The following is an 11,664-nucleotide window of genomic DNA, read 5'->3' on the forward strand; positions in this document are numbered from 1 at the left end:
TGATAGCATTGAGAAAACGCTATCAATTAAAGGTTGAGTTTGTTTAAAATGACTGGTTGCAGTCAACAGAAGTTAGATTTCTGTTCATTCTGTCATCAATAATATATTATATTGCATCAAGTATAATAAATGGAAACCAAGTCTATGTCTTGGTGGCCATTTCAAGTCTGTGTCTTGGATTATCCTGATGCTAGAAAGTTAAGGAACCCTTTTTTGCTAAGGCTTTTGAGTTGCTCAGGTAGGGGAGTGCTCCCACAAACCTATCAGTTGTTATACACAAATAACTGAACTGGTCTTCAATAAACATTTCAAAATCCAGAAGTCAGACATGAGATGTCCTCTTCTGAGGACATTTGCCATTCATGATTCTGTGTATACAACATTCATGATTTATTCATAGAATTAAACAACTGGATTCCAATTACAGTTTGTATCCATAAACCCGCTTGTGGAGAGTTCAGCAACTTTGGGATTCTACAAAAATATGGTGAACCACCCACACCTGTGGATTATCATTGGTGAATGTCTGTAAAATGTCTGTATTAATATGCATCCAATTCAAACTATTGCACATATAGGGTAGGATTCTTCACTTCCACATGTCTGACCTCTAAGGTTGCCCTTTTTTTTCAGTTTTTCAGCCAGGTTTGGACAGAGTGCGCCCCCATGTGGAAGGTTTAACCAACTACTCAAACCACAGATTAGAGCTGAATCCTACAATACAATTATCTTTCTCATCTTTTTTATTTATTGCCAGATTAAGCGTTTTCTCAATGTATAATACATAGTCTGGTGTAAATTTACACTATTACAATCCGCATTATTATAATTATTATTTTTAGCATCATTACATGAAATGCATATGATTTTGCTTGGTATTAAGCTTATATTTAAACAGAGTTTATATGAATGTTTGGGTGGTGGAAAATCACTTCAACTCCACTAACAAACGTATTTTTGCCCTCCATTCACTCCCCAGCTGTGGCGGGACGATGTTGTTTTCTTATTTGCTTAAGTGTGTTGTCCACATCGGACAGGCAGAGAGAGAAATAAATGCGTGACGCGAATATAGACTATACATTATGAGTCTGGGATTCAATTTAGTTCAGCTTCCCCACATCAAAGCCGCCCGGACACAAATCGACCACAGCGGATGGTACCGTGGGACAATGCACTGTCTAAAATATGTAATCATCACTCACAGTAAATAAGAGTACATTCATTGACTGAGATGTCGGTTTAACTGTGCGGTCAGGTATTACTCTAGTCTGCCAAACCAGAATTGGAGAAAATTAAAAGCAGATTGTAGCCTAATGCACGCTCGCTTTTCTTATCTCTCCTTACCATGTGAATTTGCCACGCTCATCTGGAAGGGATTACACTTGTTGGGATAAATGGCCCCTGGCAGTTCATATACTTACTTATATTTCTGTTGTTGTTTAGTTGTTTTGTTGACAACGCTTGCTATCATGGTGACTAATATATACATAAAATTATTTAAAGTCGGGGGCACCAATGCAGAAAAAACAAAGGCACGCACACAAATTAGGTCAAGTCACTCACTTTGAATAGTTGAACAATTCAAGAAAGTTCAACGATTTTTAGATCTTATCAGAGCAATTATGTAAACTGGTATAACAACGTCTCATGTAATATACAACCGTGCAGTAACATCACACAATTAAAGGTAAAGTTAGAAAATAGGTAGAAGGTAGAAAATAAAATTCTGGTTTGTCCCGAAGATACTTTGCGCCTTTGCTTTGTAGAAACTTCGTTTTTCCGTCTTTATGAATGCCTATTTGGCAGACCCCATACAAGCGCGCGGCGGTTCGTCATTCGTGCGCTCTCGAGTCCTATACACAGAGGTTCCTCGAGAGTCGCAGTCGGCAACACAAATGCTTTCAAACAGCCCTTTAGCCCCAGTTCGTAAAGCAAAGTTTGCCTTACAATCCGCGCTGACATTCAAGCCTCTGTAAATTGCACAATGATGCGCACAGACGAGACGCCTGAATCATTCCTGTTGTCCTTAAATACCCAGATCTTCCCACTGCTCCCCGCTGTTTCCGTCCCTTGTCTGATTACACTATTCTCGTGTTGCGTCGGAAGTTATGATACCCTCCAACTATTCGCCTCGCTGGGGGTCACAATACTTTCATAAGGGGAGTATTGAAGCGACTTAAGAAAACCTTCTCTTTTGGCTTTGGGTGAGTATTTTAACTTTCTTGTTTTACACGGAGCCGTGAGTTGCGTCGCATACTTAATTTCATGGTACTAACACAGTTTTCACTGTAAACTTATGGGATGTTAATATTTTATATTTTTTTTATTCAGAATAGCAATGTGAATGTAACGTTGACAGCAGCAACAGTAACACAGATGCGTGGGCTACGCGGTTTTCCTGTTTTTGGGAAATCAGCAAACTGCTGGGTTTTATTTGGGATACCTGAAAAGCAGCTGCGATGGGTTTAAATATTAAATGCTTCTATTATCTCAATTGGCTGAGAGAATCGATCCATCTTACATAATGAGTATTACAAGTGAGCAAGTTCTTTATTTCTTCCTCGTTCTTTCATTGATTTATTTAAACACATGTCAACAGTAGCAAGTACTACACTTCCAATAAATTAGAAAGACCATCAACTATGATGGCTTGGAGGGTGTTTAAGAAAACTGTGAACTCCAGAAAACTCGTCAGTGCACAGCTGACTATAAATAAGCACATAATGGCGATGGTATAGAGTCTACTGTCAGAGTCTTTGAGATACTAAACATATTTTAGATTCCTTTACATTTCTGTTTACTTCTCCCATGTGTCTTTCTGGAAGAATTTCAGGGACATGGACATTTTCACTGGGAAGTTTTTGCTGGAGGGTACTCCAGTGTCAGCCTCCAGTGTGACAATGGTGCTGTGTGCTGTTGCTCTTGTCGTTCTTGCCTTGAGAGGCAGGGAGCGCCACGGCCAGCAGTGGAAGCAGCCGCCCGGGCCAACCCCATGGCCAGTCTTCGGTAACTTACTACAGATGGGAGAGCAGGTGCACATTTCCCTGACCAACATGAGGGACCAGTACGGTGACGTGTTCCAGGTGAAAATGGGCTCGCTGGTCGTAGTGGTGCTCAGCGGCTACAATACTATCAAGCAGGCCCTGGTCCGTCAGGGAGACAGTTTTGCTGGGAGACCAGAGTTGTTCACGTTCTCCGCCGTTGCCAACGGGACCAGCATGACGTTCAGTGAGAAATACGGTGAGGCTTGGGTGCTCCACAAGAAGATATGCAAGAACGCCCTACGCACCTTCTCCCAGGCCGAGGCCAAGAACTCCACCTGCTCCTGTCTACTGGAGGAACACATCTGTGCCGAAGCCCAACAGATGGTTGACACACTCAAGGAGCAGCTTGGGCAGGAGAGCGGCGTCGATCCCGTCGTCCCTTTAGTCACCTCCGTCGCCAACGTGGTGTGCGCGTTGTGCTTCGGCAAAAGGTACGACTACAACGACAAGGACTTCTTAAGCATAGTCAACATAAACAACGAGGTCCTCAAGATCTTCGCCGCCGGAAACCTGGCCGACTTTTTCCCGATTTTCCGTTACCTGCCGAGTCCGTCTTTAAGGAAAATGGTCCAGTACATCCACAGAATGAACAGTTTCATGGAAAAGAATATCGAAGAGCATTTGGCTACCTTTGATAAGGTAAACGTAGCTTCAAATAAGTTTTGGTCATGGTTGAAAATAATGTTTTGGAATGAAAGTTGCCAATTATGTCGTGATTGCGTTGCTGCAGAGCTTTGGAGCTTTAGAGTTTGCAGAAATAATAATCTGATTTGCTGGCGGACACGAAGTTTGACAGCTTTCCAGTTTAGCAGGAAGATTAGATCTTTGTTTTCAGATGAGATGATAGTGGAGTCTCAGGTGTTTCCATGAACAGTCAATGATTCCCTGAGGCACAAATTATTCGCAAGGGGAGTCGTTTTGAGTGTTATCTTTTAATTCATCACGACTAAGAATGAGATTTTAGGAATGGTTTGTGGACGTTCCGCTGCTTTTGCCTTGAAAGCACAGCTTGAGAACTAAGTGTGAAGTGTGCACGTGAGGGAGGTCAAATACAAAAATGTAAGTTCTTGCGTCCATTGATTTTCCATTCAAAAAGTAGTATATTTCAATATTTTATATATGGTCATGTGTGTACCTGTACGTGTGGAATGGGAGATGTATCAAAAGACATGCAATATATCCACCTATCATTACAAAATATATTTCACACTATATTAAAACTATACTGACAAAAATATCCTATATATTCGCAATTAACTGTATCGACTTTGTCTCACTTCAAAGATGCCATACAAATGTTGGAATGCCTAATATTCAGGAAGGAGGATGCATTTCAGAGTTCAGACGAGATGACTATCTTTCGGAAGTCAATGGATAAACATACGCAGACAGTTTATATAACAGGGGCAATTATAACAAAGCTGGAATTAAATTAAAACTCTGACCTACCCACTAATCAGCAAATCACAAAACTGGGCTATAGCTATCAAGTACGCCTAAAGGGATGCATTGTCCTTATCCTAACAGTCTAAATCGTTTGCACGCGCAATTTACTTTGAGATGGGAATCACCCATCTTGTGGAGTGCAAGCTCATGCACGTCCTCTGAAAAAGTGTTTCATCAAGACTGTTGTGAAAGGGTGGAGATTTGAAGGAGTCTTAGCCCTAGGATTGCAGCTCAGAGGGACTCAAATGGACAGAGAGTTGGTTCTGCGGTTGGAGGTTGGGTAATGCATTGTCTCTGTCTTTGGTGCAGAACTGTGTCCGAGACATCACAGACGCCCTGATTGCCCTCTGCGAGGACAGGCAGGAGGAGGGACAGATGGGCATGCTCTCCAACACTCAGATTGTTCACAGTGTCATCGATATTTTTGGTGCCGGTAAGAAGATCTTTCACAAGTAACACAGTGATGAAGATGGTCCTCATTTTCCTCTACAATCTCTTTCTTTCCATGTCCCCATTAACGATCCCACCAGCACATTCCTGAAGATTGGTAGAATCTGTGGATTGATATCTTGTAACAATACAAAGCCTACTATTTCTCCCTACAAACACTATTTTATATCAGAATATGACATGATTGTTTGTATGCATGGCAAAATGCATGCAAATGTCCTTAATAAAATAAATACTGGTATCTGTAACCTGAGGCATGCAAAATGCATAGCTCCGAATCCATCAGTATACTAGCCTACACCAAGAAATAATTAGTACTTACAGCATTAAGATGTTTCTTGTCAAATATTTTAAATGAGTGTTTTCAGACTGCTTATTTCTCAGAGGTTGAATTCACTCATTCAAGAACAGTGAAGTAAGGTTGCTCCTGTCTGCCAACAATAACATTACAAAATCCTGAAGTTTTTTTTTTCCTGGAGTAACTCCAGGCCTGAGCCTTGGATTGAACAAAAGGTGAAAGATGAAATAGATCCGAAACAGGGCTTATTTAATTATACAGCATTCCTTTTCAGGGTCTTAAACTGTGAACTTTGATTCTTTTGATTGCGTTTCTGTGTTTGTTAAGCTCCTGTTCTGTATGAATGTTTCTCCTGCTCTTGTTTTTCTTTCATGTAACCTGATCAGATTCTTCTTATTATTATTCACATACCGTACAGAAGTGCAGTACTTTGTCTGCCAGCACTTCTGTGAGACATCACCCACAGTGAGCCAATTCTGTGCGCACACAGCAAACACATTCAGCCCAGCTAGCTGACACGCATAGTATTGTGGCTCTTACAGCATGCAGTTGTCAGTAGAGGAGAGGGATTTATCTGTCCTCTGGGTGGCCCTGCTGTTATCAAAATAAGAGACAATTACAGAATTCACAAGTTCATTTCATTGATGTAAGATGTACCCCTGGTGCTTCCTTGAGACCATTAAGCATGTGCAAATCTGCATTAAAAGTGCTGGGCTTATGCGCACTGTGTTTGCATGGTGTGCACCATACATCTGACTAGATTCTACTCTAAACATTTAAATACCATGTGAATGCAATGTGCAATGTGAATAACTGAAGAATGTGAATAACTGGTTTTTGAAGAGCAGTTTTCCACTGTGCATCCTGTAAAAAACCTTGCATTCCTCTATGGAGGGCATTTTGCTGGTTTCCATGGCTGAAGGGCATCCTTGCCCTGGGGATCCTTTTCTCACTCTGCCGTGCTAAATGTAAGGGCCTAACTGTTCATTTTATATGTGAATTCAATGAGTCATTTTGCCATTTTTGGTGATTTGTAGTAAGGGGCTTTATATTAAATACTGTTTTATATTAAATATTGATTGATTGATTGATTGATTGTCACTGTCTAGTTCTGTTTCCTTCCTGGATTTGGCAGTGATGGACAGCAACACGGTCGCACAGGCATAGATGGTTTTTACTAACTAGCATTTGAGTTCAGTCAGGAACATGGTGCACTGGGCCTACAACAATCATCCGTTGACATAAAAGAATAATTGGTCAGGCGCTTGAAATGGTCATAGTTTCAGCGAGGAACTAACTTAAAACTTGAGGAAAATGCTCATCTCATACGAACTGAATTGTACTGGATGAATGCAAGCCTTACATGGGGTGTTGACTGCACAAACAATGGCCAGCCCTCGTTTTCAAAGACTGCACTGTGGCTCCACAGCAGATCTTTTTTAGTCCACCAGCCTTGCCAGTTTTGCTTATTCGAGTGGATGTGCATGCATTCACACGCACGCACTAACTTTTCTGTCATGGTTGGTGAAACTCCAGAATTGGGTGTATGAGTTTGTTATTGCCGAAGAGGCAATGTGTGGTTTCAGTGATTGACATATGTTTGTTGTTGTCACGGTTATTATTGTCCATTTCGCTTATTTTAGACAAGTTTTCATCACGGCACCATAGAGGCAGTACGCCCAGAGGGACCACTGTCCCTTCCACACACTTTATGAAATTTTAATTGAAAAGAAATGATTCCCAGTGTTTACTCATTTGGAAATCGGCGTGAGCTTGGTCCAGATTGTTGAAGTTGAGAACACACCACAGAGAAGAATCAGGAAGCTTTTCTCTGTTAATCTGAAGATGCTGTGATGAAAACGGTGTAGCCAGGAAAGCACCAGAAAAATAGCTTTTTGAGTTCAAAATCTGACCTTACACATGTAATCTCTTTCTGAATTGGAAATGTGTCAAGGCTTGTGAGACCAAAGCATTTAATCCCTAATTGAGGCCACTGCATTTATTATGGAGAGTCTCCCATAATTAAATTAGTCTCTGATTTATAAGTTATGAATTGTGGCTCTGAGGTGACCAGTAATTTTTGTGCAGCTGTGCAACATTTAGTTCCTGCCACAGTTTTGTGATTGTGTAACTCATGTTCAAGCAGTAGTAATGATAATAATCAAAATCATAATAATATTTCATATTTGTTCCTTTTTCAGGATTTGACACCATCATAGCTGGCTTGCAGTGGAGTCTGCTCTACCTTATCAAGTTCCCTGATATGCAGGCTAAAATTAATCAGGAGATAGGTAATGTACATTCATTCTTTGTCTCCTCAATCCAGTCTATCTCATTCTATGGGCTGGTCCTGTGCCTAGCTTATCTGCCATTACTGGAGGAGTTCTGTGTGGGCGTTCTCATCAGTCAGTCACCATCAGTCCCTTTAAATTATTATTATTATTATTCTGCAGATAATAGGTGAATGCATTCATGAGCATTTTTTCCACATAAAAGGCCAAACATGTAAGTATAATTTATAATATTATGTTCTGTGCATCATGCTACAAATGTTTTCAATTTCATTAGCTTTTGTGTGTGTGTGTGTGTGCGTGTAATAAACAATGTTCAAATATGTTATCTGTTCATGATGTATATAATAATTTTTTTTCACCCTTAAAAAATGAGGGAATTGTTCTTGCACATGGAAGTAAACAATACATTGATGTTTGTGAGCAGGAAGTTCACATTTTGGTATAATTATTTTGGATCACGGCACAGGAGGAGATCCTGTCCAAACTGGGACGTGTGGACTGTGGTGTTCTACCCTTTCTTAGACAGCAGGCTTCTCCTGCAGTCTTTTCTGTTCTCTGTTCTCCTAAAGCAAGCCCCAGCATCACTTCCACACAGAAAGTCTGAGTCATTTGCTGAGCCCAGAGTTCCTTTGGAATCTGATGAACTCTAGTCTGCTAATCGCCTTTTTATTTTTTTCACGTGTAAGAGTTTGTGTTCAGATGCACATGCAGGGAGCTGGCTCTCTGATCTCACGGCACAAAAAGTATCACTTGGCGCTCGTCCTGCGCCTCTCTGCCTGTTTACAGAGCCAGGACGGAGCTCTGTCGGCCTCACTCGCTGTCTCCTCTTTGTCTTCATTTTGACACGATCTAGATGAGAAGATTGGCTCCAGCAGGCTGCCGAGGTTTGAAGACAAGCCAAACATGCCCTTCACAGAGGCTTTTATATATGAAGTGTTCCGACACACATCCTACGTCCCCTTCACAATACCTCACTGGTAATGTTCCTCCCAGCTAAGAACCTGATGTGTAGGTTGCTGAGTTTTGTTGTTTGTTTAGAGCAAATATTTCCTGCTAAAATGAACGTTGATGAGCAGCACTGAGGAAAATTGCAGCACACATCATCTTTGTGCAACATCTGACTACTCACGGCAGACAGTGCAACACGTTCTACACGTGTTTGAAGCATATGTAGCCTTCTCTTTTATGTTTGGCTCATGGCACTATTCTTCCGTAATGGTTTCCACGGCAGCCGTAACGGTCCCTATCGAGACTGCATCCAGTGTCTATTTAGGTGTTCATCATTAGACTCCCTCATACATGTGTGTTACATACAGCTAACACAGGTCATGCTCAGTTGATACAGAATTGATGTAACCCGTGTTCCCTGCTTGTGTCTCCCAGCACCACAGAGGACACTGTCCTGAATGGATATTTCATTCCCAAAGACACCTGCATTTTCATCAATCAGTATCAAGTGAACCATGACACGTGAGTGCACCCATGTGCATGTGCTTGTGCGCTTAGAATTCCCTAGTGTATCCCCTAGTGCTACACTTATGTAGCATTCTGTTAGGATAAAAGTGTTTGTACTATATGTGCATATACTTGTGCTATGAAACAGCAGCCTCAGTCAGAGGCTATTAATGGTTGTTATTCACTGCAGAACTGGAATCAGGCTAGTGTCATCAAATTATGTCATACTGATGTCATATGCCAAAATCACCTCAATCCTGTGTCTGCCTGGCTTCTTTTGCAGTCCCCACCCACCCCCATCCCCGCCCCGCAAAAAACAAACAAAAAATTCTCAACACTTATTTTTCCCCTCAGTATAGAGTATTTCAGAATATTTACACATACATTATTATACATTTTCTGTCACTTTCTTCCCAGATTTTTTTTTTTTACTTTTGTTTATTTGTATTTGAGTTTGCATGTTTGCTTGGTGAATTTTCCCAGAGACCTGTGGGGCGACCCCAGTTCCTTCCGGCCCGAGCGTTTTTTAGGTGACGCTGGCCAGCTGAACAAGGACCTTACGGAGAAGGTGATGATATTCGGGATGGGGAAGAGGCGTTGCCTCGGCGATGGCTTTGCCCGGCTGGAGATGTTCGTCTTCCTCACCACCCTCCTGCACTGCCTGCGGTTCGAGAATGTGCGGGGCCAGGATCTCGACCTGACTGCTGAGTTTGGCCTGACGATGAAACCCCAGCCGTACAAGATCAGTGTCTCGTCACGGCATTAGCCAGCAGTATCAGGGAAGGTGGCCCTTACCACCATCCACCACAAGAAGGCAAACAGCAAAATATAATCAAGCTGGCACAGACACAAGTGCGCCATAAGAACCATACACCAGTCTCATAAGCTGGACATTATAGATTGCATACAGATACACCTAATAATTAAGCTTTTAAGCATACTAAAGACACTGATTTGGAATAAAATTGAATAAACCTTAGCATGTTGTAATATTATGTATGTTAAAATATCTTTTGACATACTTAATATTTCTTTCTTTGTACACCCCACTATTCAGTAGCAGCACCTTTGCAGATCTTTAGTTCAGTGGGCTTATCAGGCAGTGTCCATGGCTTTTGGTATTTTCATGATAAGCAAGCAAGGAGTCAATAACTAATTCATACTGAAAATTAAGATGCTGTTAAGAGTATTTGCATAGCTAAGAGTTTTTAGCAAGAAGGAGGGGGTATTTTAAGTGCAGGATAGCATATATATGCCAGTGTTAAAATGGTGGGTCTCATTTTCAAGAAAACTCACTACTTCAGAAACTTCCTGCTTAACCAAACTTCAATAAGACGATTTCAGCAAAAACAGCCTGTAAAACATCACATCTGAAAGTTGCTAATTTCTTTTAAACATTCAGAGCTTTTTTGCATAGATAAGTCGTTAAACTAGGGAACATCTCGTATCCTCTGTGGGTTCAGGGAGACAGAGCCCACACATCCCAGATTTTCTCTGCGCCCTTATCTGTGGGATTTTGGAGCTGCCTCCAGCGTGTCTAAAGCTATTAACTGGCCCCATCTCTGCATTGGTTCCGCAGCTCTCTCATCCTGACAGATACTGTACATCTCAATTTACTCCTCCCTGCAGGCACTGCAATTAGAGTTAGTCTTTGTATTTAAAAGGCCTTTTACAACCCTTACAAAACAGACCTCAGCAGAACAGAGGGGGACTTCAGTAAGTAAATAATTGAAAAAGAGTGATGCGGTGACGGGTTTTTTTTAATAAAGAGAAGTCGGGATTAAACCGAAACTAAACACTGTGAAGGAATTTCATTAAATTAGATGAATATCTAAATGAGTTAATCAAGTGAGGAGCTGGGAACGTGCCTCACTCCTCGCGGCTGGTGTTGGCATGGCCGGGCCCCGATGGAGCCAGCGGAGCGAGGCAGGGGGGTGGAGAGAATCGGGGGTGCCCAGGGTCTGGGGCCCAACACTAAAATCGTTGCCAATCAGAGGGGCCTAGGAAGGTCAAAGTCTCACGTCATGCCAATGTGAGATGTGTGGTTTGGGGACTGAGCGGGGTCTCACACTAACTCCTCACAGCAGTCCATTGCAATTTCCCATCAGGCATTTGGCTGTTTGTTTCCCCAGCTGGTAAATCCTAGCATGTAAATGTATGTTGAGTGGCTTACAACGTTCAGATAAGGATAAATTGAAAAGGACAGACTCAACAATGTGCCAGAAAAGTTATATGCTGTTTCATAGAAAATGCTGACACAGAATATGGACCCAGATGCTTGACTTAATTGTGATAATTTTTCCTAGTGACCTAAATATTCTTGTAGCTGTAGTCAGTGCTTTTCACAGAGAAACAGTTAAATCTACGTCTGTGTTAGATTGAATTTTTAAATGATTTTTAATAATTCACGGAAACCATGAGTTGGATGATTTTACTTGTTAGATTTATACAGTGTTTACCTTTAAATTCTAATATCTGTAACTGTTAGTGAATTCCATAAAATATATGTACCATGCTTGAAATTATAACTGATTTGGTATCAAACTATTTATCCTTTTATATTGTTCCAGAACCAAACAGTCATTCTTGTTTATGTGTCCGTCCAATAAAGTATGACAAATCCAGCATGATATTGTAGATTTTTGTTTTGGGCTGAAATCCTCTCTTCTCCGTTGTG

The 11,664-nt window shown here is 41.3% G+C and overlaps 1 protein-coding gene across 1 annotated transcript; it reads left to right on the plus strand.

Annotated features, from left to right (window-relative positions):
- The first annotated feature begins 2,131 nt into the window (after nucleotides 1-2,131).
- LOC118776301 (cytochrome P450 1A1) lies at nucleotides 2,132-11,289 on the plus strand. Its single transcript, XM_036526537.1, has 7 exons — nucleotides 2,132-2,204; nucleotides 2,826-3,683; nucleotides 4,800-4,923; nucleotides 7,440-7,529; nucleotides 8,386-8,509; nucleotides 8,916-9,002; nucleotides 9,471-11,289. Exons 2-7 carry the CDS (start codon nucleotides 2,838-2,840, stop codon nucleotides 9,751-9,753), a joined length of 1,554 nt encoding a protein of 517 aa, XP_036382430.1. The 5' UTR covers nucleotides 2,132-2,204; nucleotides 2,826-2,837; the 3' UTR covers nucleotides 9,754-11,289.
- Nucleotides 11,290-11,664: the final 375 nt, after the last annotated feature.

Source organism: Megalops cyprinoides, chromosome 4 (genome assembly GCF_013368585.1).
Source record: "Megalops cyprinoides isolate fMegCyp1 chromosome 4, fMegCyp1.pri, whole genome shotgun sequence".
Taxonomy (NCBI): Eukaryota; Metazoa; Chordata; class Actinopteri; order Elopiformes; family Megalopidae; genus Megalops; species Megalops cyprinoides.

Excerpts from the sequence above, each read along its gene's own strand:
- LOC118776301 (XM_036526537.1), top strand. The coding sequence starts at position 2,838 with ATGGACATTTTCACTGGGAAGTTTTTGCTGGAGGGTACTCCAGTGTCA. Across the intron at positions 8,510-8,915 it reads CCCTTCACAATACCTCACTG|CACCACAGAGGACACTGTCC; the intron begins GTAATGTTCCTC and ends TGTGTCTCCCAG. Across the intron at positions 9,003-9,470 it reads TATCAAGTGAACCATGACAC|AGACCTGTGGGGCGACCCCA; the intron begins GTGAGTGCACCC and ends GAATTTTCCCAG.